This window comes from Dermacentor andersoni, chromosome 8, assembly GCF_023375885.2.
Source record: "Dermacentor andersoni chromosome 8, qqDerAnde1_hic_scaffold, whole genome shotgun sequence".
Lineage (NCBI taxonomy): Eukaryota > Metazoa > Arthropoda > Arachnida > Ixodida > Ixodidae > Dermacentor > Dermacentor andersoni.
Genome location: NC_092821.1, coordinates 71,345,869 through 71,367,542, shown reverse-complemented (window position 1 = coordinate 71,367,542; position 21,674 = coordinate 71,345,869). Strand labels below are relative to the sequence as shown.

General features: G+C 43.1%; 1 protein-coding gene across 1 annotated transcript; it reads right to left on the bottom strand.

Annotated features, from left to right (window-relative positions):
- Positions 1–12,574: 12,574 nt before the first annotated feature.
- LOC126538862 (uncharacterized) lies at positions 12,575–20,943 on the bottom strand. Its single transcript, XM_050185589.3, has 4 exons — positions 20,709–20,943; positions 19,866–19,956; positions 15,546–15,731; positions 12,575–13,728 (listed from the first exon to the last, which is right to left on the bottom strand). Exons 1-4 carry the CDS (start codon positions 20,786–20,788, stop codon positions 13,651–13,653), a joined length of 435 nt encoding a protein of 144 aa, XP_050041546.2. The 5' UTR covers positions 20,789–20,943; the 3' UTR covers positions 12,575–13,650.
- Between the last annotated feature and the right edge of the window lie 731 nt (positions 20,944–21,674).

The following is a 21,674-nucleotide window of genomic DNA, read 5'->3' as shown; positions in this document are numbered from 1 at the left end:
GCCGAATACTGCCCCAGTGAGGCCCATTCCTGTTCTGGCGAGGGAGCCTCTTTGCTGAAGCTTAGCAGGCCTTCCTAATTTGGTTGCACCTGGACTAGTAAAGCCCCACTGGATCTCGGCATTTTGTTTTACATTGTGTATATCCTTGCAAATACATTTTTGAACCAAGAAATTCCTTGCGACCTTTGGTGGTGACGAAGATGCACCAGCTGCAGTGAGTGGTAATGGGTGGAAGCAACCAGGGCAAATTTACTTACGGTTTTTCATTAGACGCGCGACTAACGTCCGCCTCTTCATGCAATCCAGCTCAAGGCTTGCTATTACGCTATCCGGCACAGGTGATTTTAACCATTATGTATATTAAAAAATAAAATGGCAATTTAGCGGTCTTTGCGTTAGCATTGCAGCGCACCTTTTTCAAGTCATTGCGAACTGTTGTTCTGGAGCTCACCCGGCACTCGTCCTGTATATTCGCAGGGCGAAACGCAACCGATGAGTGATGGTGGCCCGCGGAGCAGACCACCGTCAGTTGCACAGCACATTTATAGACATTTCCCACTTTTATACTCCTAATGCTAACGCATTAAAAAATTCTTCCTTCGCTTTCGTCATCGCGTTATCTTAGCTATCACCGTCTTTCATCCTCCGCTCCGCGTTCGCTCTCTTCTTGTGGAGCACGTCTCATGCGGCGCTCTGCTTTGCTCGTCACCCTTTTGCTTCTCCTCCTCCGCTTCTCTCCTCGTCCTTCCGCTGCACCCTTTTCCGCCGCTTTCCTCTTCGCTGTCGCTGCCTTTAATCTTCCGCTGCCCTCCGCGTTCGCTCTCTTCTTTCATCCTTCGGCGACCTCCTCCGTTCTGCCGGTTACGCCTAAGCTGACGCTCACCGCAGGAGCTGAGCTTTAAAAGCATCTCATACATGCTGGAATACTGCCTACAGCAAAGTCAATCCAAGCGAACGACACGTTCCTGAAACAGAGCTCATGTATCAAGAATGTTATCTTTATATACACAATATATTCCTGCATTAGAAAGGCAGTAACTGTACATACTAAAGGACTACCTATACGAAATGACCAGAGGGCAGAAGCCGACCCAAGAGAACAGGGCGATCTACACGTGCGTAATTTCATGTCGGACACTTTGTTGTAGCGCGTGCGCGCACGTATAAAGTACTGAAACTCACAATACCGTTAGAAAAAATTTTAGCAACATTTTTAGACTGTTTTAGGCTTCTGTTGCTAGAACCAACCAACAGTCAATTGAAGTCCTACCAACTGTCTTTATACATCGTAACAACGCTTCAGTAACACCCTAGAAACAATTGGCCACCAACTCCCAATAGAAACGTGTTCATAGGAAGTCCATAGAGAAAGAAATTCAACAAGAGGGGACACTCTTCAAAAACTGGCAACAGGAAACACGTCACGCCTAGTTTCAACTCCATCCGTTAGTTGACGCAAGCATCAAGAAAAAAGAATGTGAAATAAACTTCCAGACAACGTTTTATTTTTTTTATTCTTTCCCACTAAAAGTGAAAAAGTTTTGCGTGTAAATGAACTTATACTTTGCAATTTCTGGTTGCGTTGCCTAGCAACAAGCTAGCGGCACGCCAGACGCGCGTGCCTACGTCATGCGCCAGACAAGCCGCAGGAGTGAGCGACGCCGGCTGCGCATGTGAAGCTCGCGTGCTCGGCGACCCGTCTCTTTTGGATGTAGCCCGTTTTCGAGGCTCCCGGCGTTCTCTTGTGTTCCGTCTGCATTTCGACACGGCACCGCTACACTACTGGACTACAGCAAGGTGAGGAATTTTGTTTGACACTCTGCGACGCACTTCAAGCACATTAGGCTTACTGCACAAAACTGAACCTATGTAGTGACGCAGTTATCGAGAAACAGCTCCGCAGTGCAAGCCTAGTTAATATGAGTTAATTACTCGTACTGGGAGATGTTTGCGACGCTTTCTATGGGCCCAAGCATAGTTGTAACATATTTCGGTAGTTTTTGGGCACGCTAGCCGCACCTGGCTTTCTGACAAAAAGCACCTTGTCCGTGGGACGCAGTTTCGCGTGTGCTAAATCTTACCGGGACAAGTTTTGGCGCTTTCTCTGACTCCAGACATTATTGTAATAATTTCACTACTTTTTGGGGTACTTTTCAAGCACAGTGTCCGCGCTCGGCGTAGTGGCGCAGCTAGCGAAAAGCAGCTCGGCTGTGTGCCGCAGTTTCGCGTGTACTGAATCTTACTGGTAGAAGTTCGTGACGCATTCTCTGACCCGAAAAAGTATTGTAAATTATTTGGCAAATTTTTGAGATAACTTAAGGCATGCTCGCCGCGCCTGGGGTTGTGAAGCTGTTATCAAAAAAGCAAGCCGGCCATAGTGAGTTAGTTCTGCGTGTACTGAACTTTAGTGGGACAAGTTTGTCACGCATTTTATAGCCCTGCAACAACATATACCTTATTTGGGTACTCACTCTTGTCGAAAACGCGACGAGCGATTGCCGAGAGTGATAACACGGGAGTGTTGCATGCGCCGGCAGGACGCGTAAAAGATAACACGGAGGAGCAGCTCAAGAAGATGACATTTATGTATTCTGAGCGACTGAAAACAGGCTTTGCACCCACGAATCTGTCATGAGTGCGACTAGAAGGCATTCTGCGAGCGTGTAACATGGTCTGGCTGAGCCTGTGTTGTAGCCACCTCTGTGTACTTGGCGTAAAATTGTGTCGACTGAGGCCAAGTTGATTTGGGAACGCACTGTCACCCGTTTATTTGTGTACTTAAAGTGCAGGAAATAATGCCCGGGAAGGGAGCAGTGCTTGAAAATCTGATCTTTTGTTCAGATTTTATGGCATTGTTTGGGAGGAGTCTTTGCTGCGAAATGTACGTAAAAGTGAATTTATCTGTAATGCCGCTCATTCACCACTTACGCACGTTTCGCCTATATACACGCAATACTCCTGTTACGTCAATATACCCAAATGACGCATGCTTGTAATTCACTTTCTTTCAGCTGATGGCATCCGGTGGACCTTCGTACGGCAACGACTGCTGCCTACCTGGTGCCCCAACTTTGGATGAATGTAGAAGCCCGGAGCGAGTATTTATATAGAGCAAAATAAACATTTCATCATTTCAGAAGACGTCTTGCGTTTTCTTTACGAAATTGCACCTGACGGATTCGGCGGAGTCTTGTAAAGGTCGTTCGCACTCACTTTTACTAAATAATGAAACCATTCTGCGTCAAGGCCAGGCGTGTTCAGCAGAAGCAAAATAAGTGCCGCGCCGAACAGCGGAGCCGGCGCGGCGTGTACCAACTGATGTTCAAAACGCCCGCGCCCAAAACCGAAACCGGAAGGAGTTAATACCATCCGCTTGGTGTCCTACAGTCAATTCGGCCGCTGGGCTCTATGGGAGTGTCCGCTCTTGTTGAAATTTCTTTCTCTATGGGATGTCTTTACACATCCAACCATTTTAGATGAACATTTGTTTTTATTCACTCCAGTAACATTCTTTCAAAAGAAGAATGTTCATATATATTCTGCCAACTTCCTAACAACCACCTATTAACATTCTTCCAATTGAAGAATGTTTGTAAACATTGTACCAACTTCCTACCAATCCCCTATTAACAGGCCTTCTTTATACACCATATTAGGATTCTTCGCCTTTGTAAACGTTCTGTCAACTTCCTACCAATCACCTATTAGCATTTGTCTGTATACACCCTAGTAACATCCTGTCAACAATTAGCCACCGTAATTTATTTGAAGCATGTTCATAGATGGCCTGTAAACATTCTAGTAACCGTCAACCAACAAAAGTCTTTAGTGTCTGTAGTAACATTGTGGGAATATTTTACTTACTTGTGCTGATTTAGTTGCTACTGACATTTTCCTAGCCCCCTAGTAATATTTGTCAGTTGTGTGAACATGTTGGTATAAGCCTGTGTGCAACCTAGAAGGTGCATGTACGTGGAAAACAGATGGAAGTTTGCGCTAAAAGAAGTTTATTCACACAAAAATATTTACACAAGATTATGAGAAATGTAATAGAGAAATTATTAAAATAATAAATAAATTATGTCTTAGTTGAATACGGCATGGCAGCGGTTGCATAATCTCTAGCAAGCATCGATGATAATCTATTTTTTACATTCAAAGCTGATGTCTCGGCGAATGTTTGCAGAGTGAACCCTGCAGAGAAAGAAGATGGTCAGTGTTAACATCATGTTCGGGTTAGCGCATCACATACATAGAACATCTTTTTGACAAGGTTTACATGCAAATTCATATGAATGCGAAAATTGTAGCCGGCATCCCTGTTAACTTGCGGAGGAAATGATAAGGGTTGAGCAGACTTTGCAATGCATATCCTTTGCTGCGTTGTGTTTACTACGTGTTATTAAAATTGGGAAAGTGTGCAAGGTCGTTTCCACAGAAAGGGGAGCAGTCGAAAACTATTGTTATAGCCCCTAAAGATGTGGTCTGAATAAAGTAAGTTTCCTAAAATGTTTTCTCCACCAATTATAAGCATAACTAAATTATTCACTCAAGAAGCCAATTACATTGTTTATTCATGGTGAAATTTCTAGCGCGCACAATAGACACGGACGCAGAAAAGGTGGACACGCGAGCGCTTACTCCCAACTGATTAATTTTGGAAAGACACAAAACGTAAAACCACCAGCAAGCTGCACCGAGCATGTGCAAAACGAGTCATCCATCTTTACATAAACAGATTACAATTCTTGAAGCAGTATTCAACAATACTAATTCTGTCAGTGATAGCAACGAATGGCTGACTGATGCATATTTAAGCACGCCCTATCATGTAGAACGCTTCTGTAGTTTCACGTGGTCGTTTATTTTTACTCGAAAACAAAGTATCAGTGTAAAAAAATACCGGTTGACAACGACATAGGTTGCAATGGTTAGACAAGTGCCAATCTTTTTCTTTCACATTCGCATTTGTCTAACCAGTGCAACCTATGCCATTGTTAACCGGTTCACTGCAACCTATGTCACTGTGAACGGTGAAATATTTCACTACCTGCCATCCTGTACAGCCAGAGCAGGAAAGAGCAAAAAATGAGTTCATGCTCAGATAATATTTACTACACATTCATTAAGTAATGGCGACAGCTGTGAAAACGTAGTGTTTGTACGCTTCGTGTTTATAGCAACTTCAAACGAACCGCATGACCCGGCGTAGCTCAAGAATGTAAGAAAATCGTTCTTAAAACATTTAACGTCATTACAGTTCGCGCTATAATAACCGGCCAAAGTGCGGCATTAGGAAACATAAATCAAAATATGCTTATGAAAAATCATCGAGAACAGCATACCTTTTCTTATAATTTGGAGGGAGACAAAACTTCGGCGACGTGCTGTATTGAGGAACAGCTGTTCGCTACTTGTGCAATGTGCAGTTTAAAACACGGACAGTATCACTATTAAATCACTGTCACTTCACACGACACTTCATCGCAGCTGGCAGAGGAGTTGCAGAGCCATTCCCATCACGGAACGAAGAAAGCGGCGTGGGCTTCGCAAGCACGTTGCTGGTTGCCTTGAATCGATGAATCAGCCACAACGCAGCATAAGCATAAACAGCAGCAAAAAGAGCTAGATTGCATGCTGCTATAATACGCGACCAAACACCTACATCGCTCCGACCGTTCCACGCCGGCGTCGCAAAGGAACTGATGGCGATTGCGACGGTCTCCCTCTTTCCCTTGACTCGGACAACTCTCAAGTTTGTGCGCATGCACGAGAGAGGTATGGGATATTTATTCTATCCACCCGCTTCGCCTTGACCACCGCGGAACTAAAGCCCCTCTTTACGCCAAACCATGCCCCTCCTCCCATCCCTATCTATACCTTGCGAGAGCTGACTAACGCCTAGACATTCATCGCCTCTTGGTGACAGGTGCGGCGGTTCTTTGCGCACCCCTTTCTGAGAAGTGCATTTAGAGGGAGGACTGTACCTTATGGCCGAGGTTGAAAAAGTACCTGACAAGACCGCCGGCTCAATTTTGTTCTGCATTTAGAGACTGTATAGTTTGATCTTTCGAGACAATTATTGTTCTGAAAACTGAGTTTTTCGTCCAAATGTAATAAAACAGAAAAATAAAATCATATAGGTTAAATTATGTGATTATTCTATTTTGCGCAAGAACATCCTTTAGCACTTGCCGCTTTCAAAGACAAAAATTATCTTCATGACGCCCAGCGCGAAATAATGCTGAAGCATAGTGTAGCAGTATTGTTTATAGTTAAATAGATGTCCAAAGCGTGGCGGTTATGACGTTACCTGCTTTCAGACGCCGGAAGCACGGCAAAAGCATGGCCTTTGATATCCTGGCTCTTGGTACCCGGAATGCCATAATTACGAATGTCGCAAGGGCACCGCAACATCTTGTCGGAGCTCAGAATTTTGTTGCCGTGTTATGAATCGAAAGCACTGAATATCAATAGTGCATTATGATCTCTTTTCGATCTGTTTTCTCACACAGCAATCTATCATCGCCGTAAAGCACATCAGTTGACATCCGGGGAAAACACGGGAAATGCGGGAGATGGAAATTCAAGGTGATGAGCAAAACGTGAACAAGGTGAAAGCAGGAGCCAACGTTTCGACAAGTGGAGTTGTCTTCTTCAAGGCTACGTGTGCTTTCCACGCCACAGTATACATAGGTGGGGTTCTTCTAAAGGGGACAGGTTGTAAGGCGGAAGGGTGCGACAACGAGGGAAGGTGTGTTAGCGTGTCGAATTAAGAGTGAAGGAATGCTGTGCACAAGGCCAAGGCCCCCCCCCCCCCCCCCCCCGGTCTGTCAATGCACGCGTGTTAGCGGGCGTGTCAAGGGCGTCTGCCACGCCGGCTGAAAAAGAAAAGGAGGAAAGGAAAGGGGGGAAAAAGACAAAAAAAAAAGAAAAAAGGGGGGGGGGGGGCACGCCAAGAAATCAAACTAAGTGTTGTTGCCTATAACTTGAAATTTAGCATAGAGAATAGATTCTAAAGCTCCCTTTGAAACATTTATGCCTATTGGTTGCAATGTCTTGAACTTATGGATAAGGTATGATTCTCGGCATTTTCTTTCTTGTTCGGGACGGAAATTTGACTGTAAGATGTAGAGTTTAAGTTCATCAAAGTTATGACTTGGCTGGTTGAAATGCTCGGCGACGGCTTTGGGAAGCTTTTTAGCTGTGTCCGCGCGATGTCCGTTTAATCTGACGTTCATTGACTGTTCTGTTTCACCGATATATTGTTTCTTACAGAGGGAACATTCAAGCATATGAATCACATCCGAACATCCGAACCAAGTGAAGCTAGATTTGACTTCATGTGTATAACTATTCGCGGTGCTTTTAATTTTAATGTCACTTTGAAGGTGCCTGCAGGTTTTGCACCTAGGGCGACAACATGCTTTTATTACGGGGAAGGCTCTTGGCTGACTTTTATGTGCCCTAACATGTCTTTAATGTTCCTGTTTCGGCGATAGGTAACCCTAGGTGCATCCGGGAACGCTTTTCGCAGGCGCTCGTTACTTGATAATATTGGGTGGTATTTTCTTAGGATGTTGTTTATGTTTGGGAGCGCATTAGAATATGTTGTTATAAAGGCCGGCATTCTGTCAGATTCTGGTGTGGGCTGTTTCTTCGCCAATTCTGACTGTCTCTCCAATGACCTTCAGCCTGAAGATCTGGCCAAAGTGCGTGATTGTAGGATGATCTTCATCCCCACCGAAGCTTCTCACCACGCCAAAGAAGCGCTACAAAAAGAAAGATGAGGTCAGTCTTTAAACGTACAAGCCACAAAAAAAAAAAAAGAAGAATCGTCGGCTTTTCCACTCCGTGAAGATGGTTAACCAGCGAAGCTGAAACGTACGGCCTCTGTGTTTATCACTGGGTTAAACCCGAGGGTTCATTAAAATCTTTCTCAATTATGAGGTTACACACACACAATCGTCTGCGACTGAGAGAACGACGTCACTGACGGTATGCCCGCAATCCGCCGTTGTCGCTTGCGTTCGATGTCTCGAGTTTGCTCGGTGGTGTGGTTAGTACCCTTCGCCCGCCATTTGGCGCGTGTGATTCTTCGAAATTTATTTTCTTCGATATTAAATCTGTCCGTTACGTAAGACAATGAGTGGCTCATACTCCCTTAAGCAATGGCTGACACCCCCGTAAACGCGGCCTCCCCATTACGACGACAGAGAGAGAGAATTAAACTATTATTTTCCGAAACGGTAAACCGAGTCAGAACCCGGTTCACCCTAGGTGGGAGGATTCCTTATTCCAAGAACCCCCTGGCTTGCGCTGCCTTTTTGGCCCGGGTGAAACGTCCAGGTCATCGGAGGAAAGCTTGGCCTCCCACGTTTCAGTTATCGTATGGATCTGCGGTGAGTTGGGGTGCTCTTTTTGTGCTTCTGTGGGGCGGCTTTCTTTGGAGTCGTCTTGTGGAGTTTGTGAGGTAGGGTCTGTGGATGTGTCACGCTGTGGGCAATCCTGGACCATGTGTTGCAGGGCGTCTGGAACGTCGCAATAGGAGCATATGTACGACGACAGAAGAGAATCGAAATTCTACGCTAGAATGATGAACGGCAACGCAGCCAGCTGTGGAAGTCGACGACGAACGCGGGAGCAGTGGCACGAGCGCGTGCCGTGGATTTCGCAGAGAGTTCCCGGTCGGCACCGGGAATCGCTCTGTTCCACACCGAGCGAAGCGTCGCATTGCTGGGAGCACAGAAAAAGTGGCGTGCCGAACTGTCGACATCGTTCCGATATCCGCCTATGCAGCCAGGCACGCAGCACGTCGGCATCGTCTGCTGATATTCTTAACAAACTCAGCGAAGGCTACAGTTTCGCGGATGACATTCTTGTTGAAATTCGCCGTCAACAACGAACCACAGAATACACGAACGCTGCAGTGCGTGCTTAATCCGGCCCGCCCGCGTAGCCGGCTAGTGAGTAAGTGAAGCTGGGTGCGACTGCAGCGCCACGAAGGAGCGGGCGAGTGGCGGTTCTGCGCAAAGGCGCCGAGTTTGAAAACTGAAGCTACACTGTAAAAAAAATTTTCCTTACTTTACAGAAAATTTGCTGGTAATTTGTGACCGAATACTCTTCCGTAAATTAAGAACGGTCATTTCCGTAGAACGGACAACTGTAAAAGAGAGACCGTAATACAAGATACGAGTGCTTCTGTATCTAGAAAACGGAAGACTCTGTATTCTGAATCTGTACTATAACCGTAAAAGTACGGTGCGTCTCGTATTCAGAAAACGGAACACACTGTATGCTGAATTTGTACTATAACCGTTAAAATACAGGTGCTTGCCGTATTCAGAAAACGAAAGACTCCGTATGCTAAATCTGTACTATATCCGTTAAAGTACAGGTGCTTCCCGTATTTCATCTTGCAGAGCATATCCATTGTTCGAAGAATGTGCCATCGGGGACAAAATTGCCCAGGACGTGCGAGAGTCGACCGAATTTTATGGTGCACTATTTGCTGGGATCAGCCGTGCTACCATCTGCGTTCGGAATGTGCATACGTGACCCACTGTTTTCAGCGGTCTTGAACAGAAATGCAATTTGGTCAACGCTCGCACTTCCAGGGTACTTTTGTCCACGATAGTACATCGCCTTAAATGCAAATGTCATGAAGGCAGCTCATAGACAAAGCAGCAGGTCACCATTGAGAAAATTGTCTTGCCAACACACTGACATGGCTGCAGAGATAAAACACTTTGCACTTTGTGATATGAATGCACTGCATAGCATATATACACAAAGGTGCAACATTTCAGTCCTCAAGTTCTTAGATCACAGAAGCAACTTTATTTTCTTCAATCACTCGTCTTGCACTTCTTCCTGGTGAAAGTTGTTCTTGACCCAAAATGCTTGCAAGGATAAACTTGCTGCTGTTAGGAGAAACAAATAGTATTCGTGAATATCCATCCTAAAGAAAGCGGCAAAAAAGTATAATCACAGAACACGACAAAGCAGTAACTTCTGTGTTAGAAAAACATGTAAGTAGACCAACATTGTTGGAACAAGGGATGTTGCTATAGCCAACATTTCGACATTGGTGCTTGTCATTAGGGTAGCAAATGTTTTCCTTGGCTGTGTTGTTTTGGATTGTGCATAGCTCACTGGCCCCTAGCCTCATTGGGGAAGAAACTGGTGCATATAATAGGTCAAGAGAAGCCAAAGTGTTAAAATAAAGGAAGGAAGGGTGTGCTTAGCAGTGGTGATTGTGATAGAGCGGGTATGAGCACTACTGTCAGTTCTTGCAAAGAGTAGGGGTGACCAAAACAGAAAATGATGTACACATGTAAGCAGTCATTAATCCAGTAGACCTAATCTTCCGAGAAGACAAAATAGGTATCAAGATAAACAGTTTGCACTTTTGGAAAAGGAAAACGAAGAATTAAGGAAAATAAATTTTGTATCAAGATGCATCTGGTTAACATCACTGCAAATGGTAAATGAAGGCACATTACGAATATATATTTTGTTAAAAGGCGATGAAGAAAAGATATATTAACGAAATATTAAAAAATAGGGACATTAAAATTAAACTGGGTACGACCATAAAACAGTAAAGAACAGCCTGTGGAAAAAAATGGGATGGACAATATGATAACCAGGTGCAAGATTGCAAAACGTCGAGCGCTGTTTATATTCATGCTGCTGTTGACGGCTTCAAGTTTCTGTCTTCCTGTGGAACCTTTGTCTTACTTGAACAAGGAAATGGGTCATTTTTTAAACAAGTCAGTTCATATGCAGTTCAAAGCTTCAGCATTATTATATTGAAAGAAAATATTATGGTCACTTCTCTTGGGTGTGCTTTCATTCACCAGTTATTTCCACCTGTGTAAGCTCAAAATTTAATGGTCTAAATGGACCTTAGCTCCTCGCAAACCATTAGCTGGTCTTTTTTTCAACACAGATGCCTGCACATTATATGTGTTGGCAGGAGTGCTAGCGAACTACATTAAACTTGTTGCCACAACCAAAGTGAAACTTGGTAACAGTGATTGAAAAAAAAAATCAGCATTCCACAATATTGATTCAAGTCGTCTGGAAAAGTTGCTTAAGTTAATGTACACCCCCCCCCTCACCAGACACAATTATACACCACACTGACTCTCAATGTGTCAACCATGCTATTATAGCACTAGGCATCAAGTAGGAGAATTTGAAGATAAGAGGGCACAATGCTTTTTGTTAGAACATCAAATGTGCTTTACATAAATGCTACATTCAAACTAACAAAGGAGCAGCCGATAGTGACCAATGCATACGAAAGCTAATGACATTCTGTGCAACAGACTGTTGACGATGAGGTGTTATGCGCACAAGTGCACTCATTCACACAAAATGACATCCTGCAGACAAACCTTGTGCCAACATTACAGTTTGAAAAACCCCACAGTGGAAAGCAAAGAGTGTTAAATTTGTTGAAAATTACTAAAAATTATTCAATTATTCATTATCCTTACTGTTCGTTAAAGATTCACAGATTGTTCCCTACGGGTGCTGTAAACTGCTTTTATAGTGGTAGCAACAATGATCTGTGGCACAGACAAGAATAAATGCTCATGAAGTTTATGCAAGAGTATACCCTACAAATTACACCCTATTTCACATTCCAATGTGGTAGAAGAGGAAGACGAAAAAAACTACTTTCTCGTGGAGGATGCATACCCCAGAACAGAAGAAACAAGTGTACCCTAACCATTGCTGCTGCCGATGCCTGTGCACTAGCAGTTACATATAATATGGCAGTTACAATTGTTTTTCCACAAGCACTGCAAGCTGATGCCAGTTTGCCAGTACAGAGCTGTAATAAATTTAGGGCAAGTTAAAGCTCTCTAATGGATTCATCTCATATGACACAATCGGAATGCAATATTCTGCAAATAAGTGAAGAGCGATGTGCCATCTCATACAATGAAACACCTTTGAAGAATCTGAATCACCACCTGCACTCTTAGGCAGTTACACCCTTTGGAGTGCCCCTTCTGCCACACAACAATAATCATTATCTGCCTCGATGTGTTTCCTTTCTTTAAAACGCCACGCCCGCTACTTTCCTTTCGGGAATGCTATCATGCTGATAATGTGCATGCCGTTCGTTACTGTTAAAGTACAGGGCTCGCAGCGTTAAAGAAAGGAAACGCAACAAGGCAGATGACGATTATCATTGTGTGGCAGAAGGGGCACTCCAAAGGGTATAACTTTGCCTAAGAGTGTGGGCAGTGATGAGGTAAGAGTGTGTTCTGTGTAAAGTAGTGCACCTGTATAACCTAAAGCTGTGGAGAATGCATTTAGTATCAGCTGTGAAGGTTTCTAATTTTAATTGCACACAGTAAAAACCTCCATGCAGTTTTGCAAAACGCAAACCCCCTACCTTTTTGGTGTTCAAAGGCAATGACACGTAGGGCCATAACATGTACATTATGAGTTTTGTTCCCAAACAATCAAAGTGAATAGCACCACCTTAAGTGTTATGTGCCTTCTGTCTCAAATTTTCTGTCAAAAATTGTTAGTGTCAAATGCTGCGATTGGCAGAAAAACGGATTTGTGGAGCAATATAAAGTATTAAGTACCGTGATCTCAGTTCTTTCACTGCTGTTTAAGCATTATCGGGTCTTAAAGTAAAAAAACGAGAAATAAATACACGCATATTTTACGTCACAACCCTCATGAGGCATTTAGTAGTCTGGATTATAAAGGATTCCAGATTTACAACGCAGGACAGATTTTATTCCACTGAAAGAATGGCATCATGCCAATGATTCTGCATTTGGTGCTATATTTATTTGTATTTAGTTCCGTTGGAATGTGTGTGTACTGTCAGCGATATTGCTTGACATGCTTTAGATTGACTGTTTTCTAAATTTAGGCAAATTCGTATTCGCAAATAACCTTGTATGACACCAAGAACTTGCTTAGCAGGAGTATTTCTAACATGTGCAAGATATGAGGCTCTTGAATGCATATCTAAGCCTGGGGTGCACGCCGCCCCCTAATCTCATCAGCAAGTTTCTGGAACTCATCTACAAGGTATGTTATGATGAATGTAAAGTTGCTTGAACGGGAGAAATAGGGAATTTAAACAGGTGAATTATGCAGCATAAAAATGATGTCAGCAAGAAGCAAGCATCAAGAAGCACTGTCACTCAATGCGCATAGACTATCAAACGCAAGAATTATTTGGGATGATTTAAAATTCTGGCATTCGAACGAAATGTCTTTTAATCTATATATAAACTGATTATTCACTCTACTACCACTACCTTTACCAGAAACATTCATAATCATTATCCTATCTATGCCACATCATCCTAGCTAATATTCAAGCCTTCATAAGCTGCTTTTTTTACTGCTAATTCTCTGTGGGAAAGAGGTGTCCGTATGAAGACCATATCATATACTTATTACCCGTTTTTTGATAAATGATAAGGGAAAAACTTCACACCAAAAATGCGTTGAGCTTGAGCAAGTTCTACGTTTGAAGCTGTTGATTCTTTTTTACCTTTGCCATCATTGACCCACCTGGTTAGCTACGTAGACAGAAAAGCTGCAGGAGAAAGGTAGGGGTGCCAAATTCGACTTGTGCCCCAGGGGACCTTTTCACGGTCACTGGAGGAACTGCCTGTGGCCTCGGCATCTTCCTTGAGGGCCATGGCCATGTCTAAGAAACCTTGTCTCCACAGGCTGCATAAAGAAGGATAATTTTCTGAGCCAAGTCTTTTTCTTAAAAGAACCCATTTAAGGTGTATTCGTGGCTTTGCACCACAAAACTGACACATGACTGGCCACTCAAGACACTTTATGTGTATTCGCAGGCTTATTCCTTGGAAAAACACTTTTATGTAGCACACAATGAGTAACAGTAACAAAAAAGTGTATAAGGAGGCTTTCATATTGCTCTACAACTTTTCATTGACACATTTCATTTAATTATTCGAGATATTTATTAGCTAATTAAGAATTATGTAATTAGGCAGAATGCAAAATATAATCAGAGTATCTCCAAGCGACGGCAAACAACATTACCTTCATTTTGTCTAGTTACATCGCATTTACATATTTCTAAATCTTGGTGCACGATAGTTAAGACACCCTGTAGATCAAAAAACAATATTACAATTTTCATAATCATCTCTTGCGTGCTATTGGTGGCTATGGCTGCTTCAAGTTATTCTTTCAGTACAGTACAAGCAGTTTTGAAGTGAAATTGTTTTGCATCGAGGGTGTGTAATCTAGAAAATCAAGCAAAAGGTCAAGTTGTGTTCACTATTCAGATGTTTAACTAAGAAGCTGCAGGAAAAGGAAACAGGACACAACACCTAATAAACAATGCAAAATTTGAAAATTTAAACTGAACAAGAAACCAGTTTTTGAAAACACAGAAAAAAGCCAGCAGCTTACGTCGAATACACCCTTGCTATGTACTCCAAGTGAAGTTGTTACCGCAATGCTTGGGCGCCATACGAACGTAACAATCAACAACTTTGAGCAGAATATTAACACCACTAAATGAACTGGCCTTCGAAGATTCTTGATCTGAAATCCTCAACGACTTGTTCTGGCGTTTAATCTGTCGAGCTCAATCTGTATTCTCAACAGCTTGCTCTCGGCCATAATTTCTCTAAACGCAACATCAGCTTAAATCTCAAGATAGGGTTGACCTGTAAATAAAGTGGATAATGCATGGCAAACATCATGAACACTCTTACATGTTAACCAGAGGGTTCACTCATGCAGCCATGAAATTGTGATGCAGACACGGTATATTGAAGCTGGTTTTGTGAAGTGTTTCATGCTTCCAAGGCTTCTTCTCCAGTTGTGAAAGCTGTCTCCACTAGCTAAATAAGCGATGAGAATAAAAAAAGAACTTCAACATGCTCACAATACGTTGGCCATTTGCAAGTAAACAGCAGCCTTTTTGGGCGCACAGGTTGCCTGGTGCAAATCTACTATGCCACAGTACTTGCGTTACCCAGTACCAGCCACTTTAAAATGCAATGTGTTCAGAGCCCTTTCCCTCTGTTTTTTTGCTTTGGAAACAGTTTACCATGTGTTCAGTAGGTGTCGAGAAAGGGGACAGAAAACACTGTGCACCAGTGATTTCTAATGTTTTGCTGGATGTAGCACACCGCACCGGATGCAGGTGAAGCCAGTGGAAATGCGGTGTCATGCAGGCGCTTGTCCTGGAAGCAGGGCATATGGTGGACTAACTAGTGTGTACGATCAGATAATATTGCTGCCGAAAAACTTTTCTTTGTGGTTTTTTACATTTTAGAAGGTCTCTACATGTCTGGTAAGCGCTTTTATGACAATCTGAACCCGTATACGATAGTGTTCTCTTACATCAAGTTTTTTCTCATTTACCAGTGTCCCCATTGCACGCCACTTATGTTAGCTACACTGTAGACACTGCAATGGAAAAATTCTGGACACCTCGAAACACTGCTTGGGTAGGTTATGGCACATCAGGCAGGCATGTTAGGGGAAGAAATGCCACACACCCATGCAAACGAAGTGCTGCTGCAAAGTTGTGAAGCACCAACTTCCGGGACAAGGTTGGCTTCAGTCGAGGGTGCTCGATGTGCTGTCCATCCCCTGTAGTAGAGATCAGTGGTGTGGACCCTTTTATACTGGCTGTCTTTTCTGGTCGGAACCTTGGCAACAGCTTCCACCATACTTTTTTGAACCTGCAACATGTGCAGAGAAAGTCACATCACTGTGCATTGATCGTATGGCTTTATTGTTCTACACATTCTATCAAATCATTAAAAAATACAGTTCGCACATTTTTACTACTGTATATAGACAGTCTAGTTGCTAGACACGCGAAACATTACCATCCCTCTGACAGAATGCAACAATAGAAGCGTACACTGTAAAGCTACACTAAAATTTAAATTGATGTGACACCGTATGAGCATACAGTATGCTTACTGTATGCTCTAGCCCTGTGTCAAGTAAAAGTTAATCGTCAATCATTTATGGTGTATTTCTACTTATTCTGGGTCATCAAACTGTACAATCAATGTTCCAAATTTACACATTGTTGGCTTTTGATTGCCTATGTGATCCGTTTCCTACTTACACATGCAGTAATCCCACTGTAACAAGGAAAAAGAGTTAGAAAAAGAAATGCCATGATAATCTTCCACACTTGCTGAGGGCAGGAACAATGGCCAATAGCATGTGGTTGAAGCTACATAAATACTCAGTTTTCACACAGCTTAATTGTTCAGCAAGTAATAAAGAGGTACGCTGTGCGCCTCTGCATAACCAATAAAATCTGACTACTTGACACTGTACTAAGGCTGCTGCTTGATAGTGTACAGCAGTTCGGCTTTGGTTTTCTGATATACAGAACTGTTTAGGTACCAGTAGTTTACTTTGCGATAAAATGGAACTTGGAGCACTGGTCATTTGCACATAAATAATGCGACAGCAAATATAACACAAGGATAGGAATATGGGTCTCTTAGAAAAAGTACATACACATTATGAATATAATGTGATGTGATGCCACAATGAAACAGAAAGCAACGCATAGAAGTGGACGGCACTTCCATGCCACCAAGGTTATTGGACAGACAGTACTTCAGAAGTGCCCGCAACACAGTCAAAGCAGGCAAAGCAGCATTTCTTTGCGTTCAACACAATGCATTGGCGGGCTAGTATGTGCGAATCCATAAATACTTTGTTTAGCGCAAAACAATGGACACAAGAAAGACGACCAGCACAAGGCGCTACTCTCAACTGACATCACTTTATTGCGTCACTCCTTTATAGATAGTAGAATCTAGAAGAACATGTACAGTGAGCACCATGTGCAGGGACCACCAACAACCGATCACAAGAGCGCACTCATGCGACGGGATCCAAAAAACCACATTGAGCACTGCACAAGGTTAAAGAAGGCACACTAATGCACTGTGACCCCAATGACTGTATGAAGAAAGCTTCCGATAACTCTCGGGCGGTGGTATCACAGCACTTTTTCAGAATCATAGTATCACGAAACATGGCTTTGCACTTCCATATTTTACAATGTTGAGCCACATGGGAACCTGTGCCTGTTGGTATGGATCGCTTATGTTCGCAATGTGGCGGTGGTATCACGCAAGAGCCGTGATACCACCGCCAGAGAGTTATCGGAAGCTTTCTTCATACAGTCATTGGGGTCACAGTGCATTAGTGCGCTTTCTTTAACCTTGTACAGTGCTCAATATGGTTTTTTTTTGGATTCTGTCGTATGAGTGTGCTCTCGTGATCAGATGTTGGTGGTTCCTGCACATGGTGTTCACAGCGCATGTTCTTCTAGATTCTGCTGTCTACAAAGGAGGGACGCAATAAAGTGATGTCAGTTGAGAGTAGCGCCTTGTTCTGTCGTCTTTCTTGTGTCCATTGTTTTGCGCTAAAAAACAATTATGTATTCCTTGTGTGTGTTTGAAGACAGCTCCACACGCAGTAGCGATTCCGGTATTGCTGCCCAGTGGTTTAGCTCGCCGCAGCTTGAAGTGCCACAAAATATAAGGAGAGAAACCTGCATTATAGTTTTGTTGCAAGCAAGAATATAACGTGAAGTGCATTCTGAGGCCAGAAACTATAGAAAAACATTTCATGATGCACCACTGTGCAGGGTTTTATAGCAAAGTCAAATACATTTAGTGTAAATATCACACTATGATGGTACACAATGGTGGTAATCTGTAATAATATAAAAGGTGCCTTAATGTTATAACAAAAGTTGACATTACTTAATAATAGCCCTGTAAAATTTAGCATGCAGGGGCACCACTTGGTTAAACAATAGTGATGTAATGTCTATGTACACAAGTATTACCCATGCATTTCTGCCATTGTCCAAATGGCATAAATGAATGGGTAATACTTGTATACATAGATATTACATCTCTATTGTTTAACGAAGTGGGTAAACTATGTCTGCCTCATACAAGATTAGAATTAAACCATAAATTATATATAGTCACCCTAACAGTAACACCTCATTTGAACTTCACAGTAAGTAGATGTCACCTATTCAAAGTTTATATGTTGAATGTAACGAACCCTCATTACAGCAGCGCAGAGCATTCCTCACATTTCCTTACGTACTCAGAATTCAGTCATCACCGCAACACATATGCTACAACATCGTCACACAGTGCAACTCACGCTTACACTACACAAATAAACCAAACATGATTAGGCCACTTGTACTGCGGTATGAGCAATAGTGTCGGGATTATGAAATTCCCCACGAAGTCCTCCAGGTTGCCAAGAAACCAGAATGGTTCGCCCCGTGGTACGATTTCACGCAGATGTGCGACTGGACATTAACACATTTAAGGAAAAGAGACACTCCTCACGACCACATTATACAAGAATTCCGTGCTCTTCAGGACCAATATCAAAATCACACGGAATTCTACACTGATGGGTCCAAAACAAAAGAACACGTGGGTGTAGGGGCAGTAACAGAAAATTGGGAAAGAAGTATTCGTCTACCAAAACATGGCTCTGTTTTCACTGCTGAAGTTTACACTGTATGGGTTGTAGTTAAAAATATTATCGCTGGCAAGCACGAAAACACAGTCATTTACACTGATTCCTTAAGTACACTGAAGGCTCTAAACCTAAAATATGAGTGTGAACCCCTGTTAGGGGACATACTAAACATGGTCGCGCTTAAAAAATATGGGAGATCAATCCACTTCTGCTGGGTACCAAGTCATGTTGGGATACTGGGTAACGAAGCAGCCGATAGATATGCATCGATGGCAGCGAACAAAGAGATAACAAACACAACACTTCCATACAAAGATAGCATCCACGCGATTAGAAAAGCCTTAACGGCAAAATGGCAACGCGAATGGGACCATTGTGCTGACAACAAACTACATCTCACGAAACCCATAGTTGGCGAGTGGAAGTCATGCTACCATCAGGAGCGGTTCATCAATGTAGTTTTATGCCGACTACGCATTGGGCACACACACCTCACACACAATTACTTACTTACGAAAGAAGACACATCAACATGCGAGAAATGTCAACAGCCACAAACAGTTATGCACATATTACTCACATGTACGCAGACTGAAACACACAGACGAACACTTTTGCACAAATTATGTCAACTACACATACCTTTACACCCTGCTCTAATTTTAGGTGATGATCCGCTAGTCCCATTATGTGACGTTCGTAAATTTCTAGACGACACTGGATTTTTACATAAAATATAGATTATTAACAAAGCCTTTTCCTTCATTAACTGGATTTTAAAACACCTCATGTTTGGCGCAGCATAGCCTTAGCCGCTTTTGCGCCATTAAACCCCATTTAACTAACTAAGTAAGGAGACGCCTGTTGATGCCAGCCTCCCCCAATGCTAAACTCTGCTGCATGCTTTACAGAGAAATTATAGTGGTATCACTAAACTCTGAAGCTATTCAGGACTGCAGCATTGTAGAAGACATCTACAAATGTCCCATTTCATGTGTAACAGCCTGAATTGCTTGCACATCTTACCAAGTGCAAATTAAGATTACTTCTCCTTGTTTAGCATTTTTGCCTGCTAGACCACAATCCAATGTCATCAATATATTAACATATTACCTCAAAGAACCTAATTTGGCTTATAGATGAACACCTTCGCATACTGCCACAGCTACACTCTGTCATATGCATTGCAATCATAAAGGAGTGCTTGTCCACCAGCACTCCAATGTCACTAACAGTGATCACCTACACAGCTTGATTCAGGTGGCAGGTGGCAGTCATGATTAGGTGGCAAATAGCTAAGAGAAAAAAAATCCACTCACTTTGAGAGCTACAATACTGCGATAACTTGAGAGAGATGGACCCATTGCAGGCAGCAGACCTCTTCTCAGCTCCAGCACAACAGCAACTTGCCTTTCAGTAAAAGAAAAGGATTGATTAGTAATGATAAGTTACCTTGTTTTTGCTGAGTATCAATACAATCTGACTTTCATGCATATCCACTCTCCGCTTTAGTAATACAACTGAATTATTCGTAAAATAAAAGAGTCAATGATGATACCATTCGCTTCTCTTGTATGTCCAATTTTTTTCGCACTGATACCCCGTTTACTGCTTGCTTACTGACACGAATGCCTTGACTGCCCAGACATCATTCGAAGCAACACGTCTTGCTGCAATGCAAGAAGTTGCACCGAGGAAACACAGCAGAGCAGCCAGAGCAAAGAACTTTTTTTTTTCTGGTCACAATTAAAACGTGCACCCAAGCAAGAAAGTAACGATCACATGTAGTGAGCGACTGCTATTTCCTCGAACGTTTATTTCCGTATTTTAACAGAAGTTCTTGTATCGGATACAGTATGCTCTCAAGCCAATACAAGCGTCAATACAAGTGCGCAACTGAACGCAGTTTTATTCTACGCTTTTAACGCGAGTGAGCAATAGGTTAGAAGTACCTCACGGAAATTGCGATCGAGCCGATCGCGCTACGACTGGAATCGATCTGAAAAGATAGGGTGATCCCTTTCCCCATTCATGCGTCAGTTTTGCCCTAAGACGTTGCATAGTGGTCTTTTGGAACAATATTTCTGTTCGCGACACCGGCTTACCACACACCACTTTAACACCTACGTTATGCAAACCAAATAAGATTAAAATGGACTTACCTCATGAGCAAGTTACGAGTGCGCGTAGACTGTTGAACACCCGTTGAGAGCAAGCAGGATATATCCGTGTCCAAGCGCATACGTGCTTCTTCGATGCCGCAGCGTGCAGAGTTTTGTACACGAAGTGAAAGACATCCAGCGCAAATATCTCCGCGCGATGACGGCAAATGACGAGCGCACAAGCGTACAAAACACAGCGACAAATTCAGAACTTTGCCAATTCGAACGTGCCGAGACCGAAGCAGCGTAACCATCCATCGTTTCTGTCCTTCGCTCCCGATGCGTCAATCTCTCTTCCTTGGAGTCTTGCTTCACTCTTGAGTGCAAATCAAGAGATATTTCCGGCAAATTAACAACTTTTACAACACGACACGAAAAATTCTGGCTGACTACACATGTGCAGCCACTCCCAACGGACGCGCAGCGCGCGCTGCCCCCTGGTGCCGCACTCTGTGAGCCCGGAGAACAGAATCGGTTTCGTTTTCGCATTTGTGCTCTAGTTACTGTATCGTATCAGTTCAACGAGCACAAGCTATCTTGGCACGCTGCAACGACACGTGCCTTTCCTTGCCCTCTATTTCCACTACCCCCTTTCCCTCGCTCTGGTATAAAATGCCCAGCGCAATAAACATAACAGTTCACTGTTGTCTTGAAACGCCTGCTGTTGGTTTCTTCGACCGGGACCCGGTCGATACAGTTACTGGAGCTGCAATATAATTGCTTGACAATTAATTGAATTCTAAAAGAGGAGAACACTATCTCTCCCACAAGTTAGTGCGTTTTATACAAGGGGAGAGAGAATGCAAGAAGCAGAAAGGCAGGGAGGTCAACCAAAGCGTTCGCTACTGGCGATAGCTAACCCCTGTGCTGCAATGAAGTGCAAAGCAATGCACTGCGATGCGTCCATAATCTCTAGTATAGTGATAATTTGGGCTGGTTGGTGCATGTAATGAACGGGTAAATAAT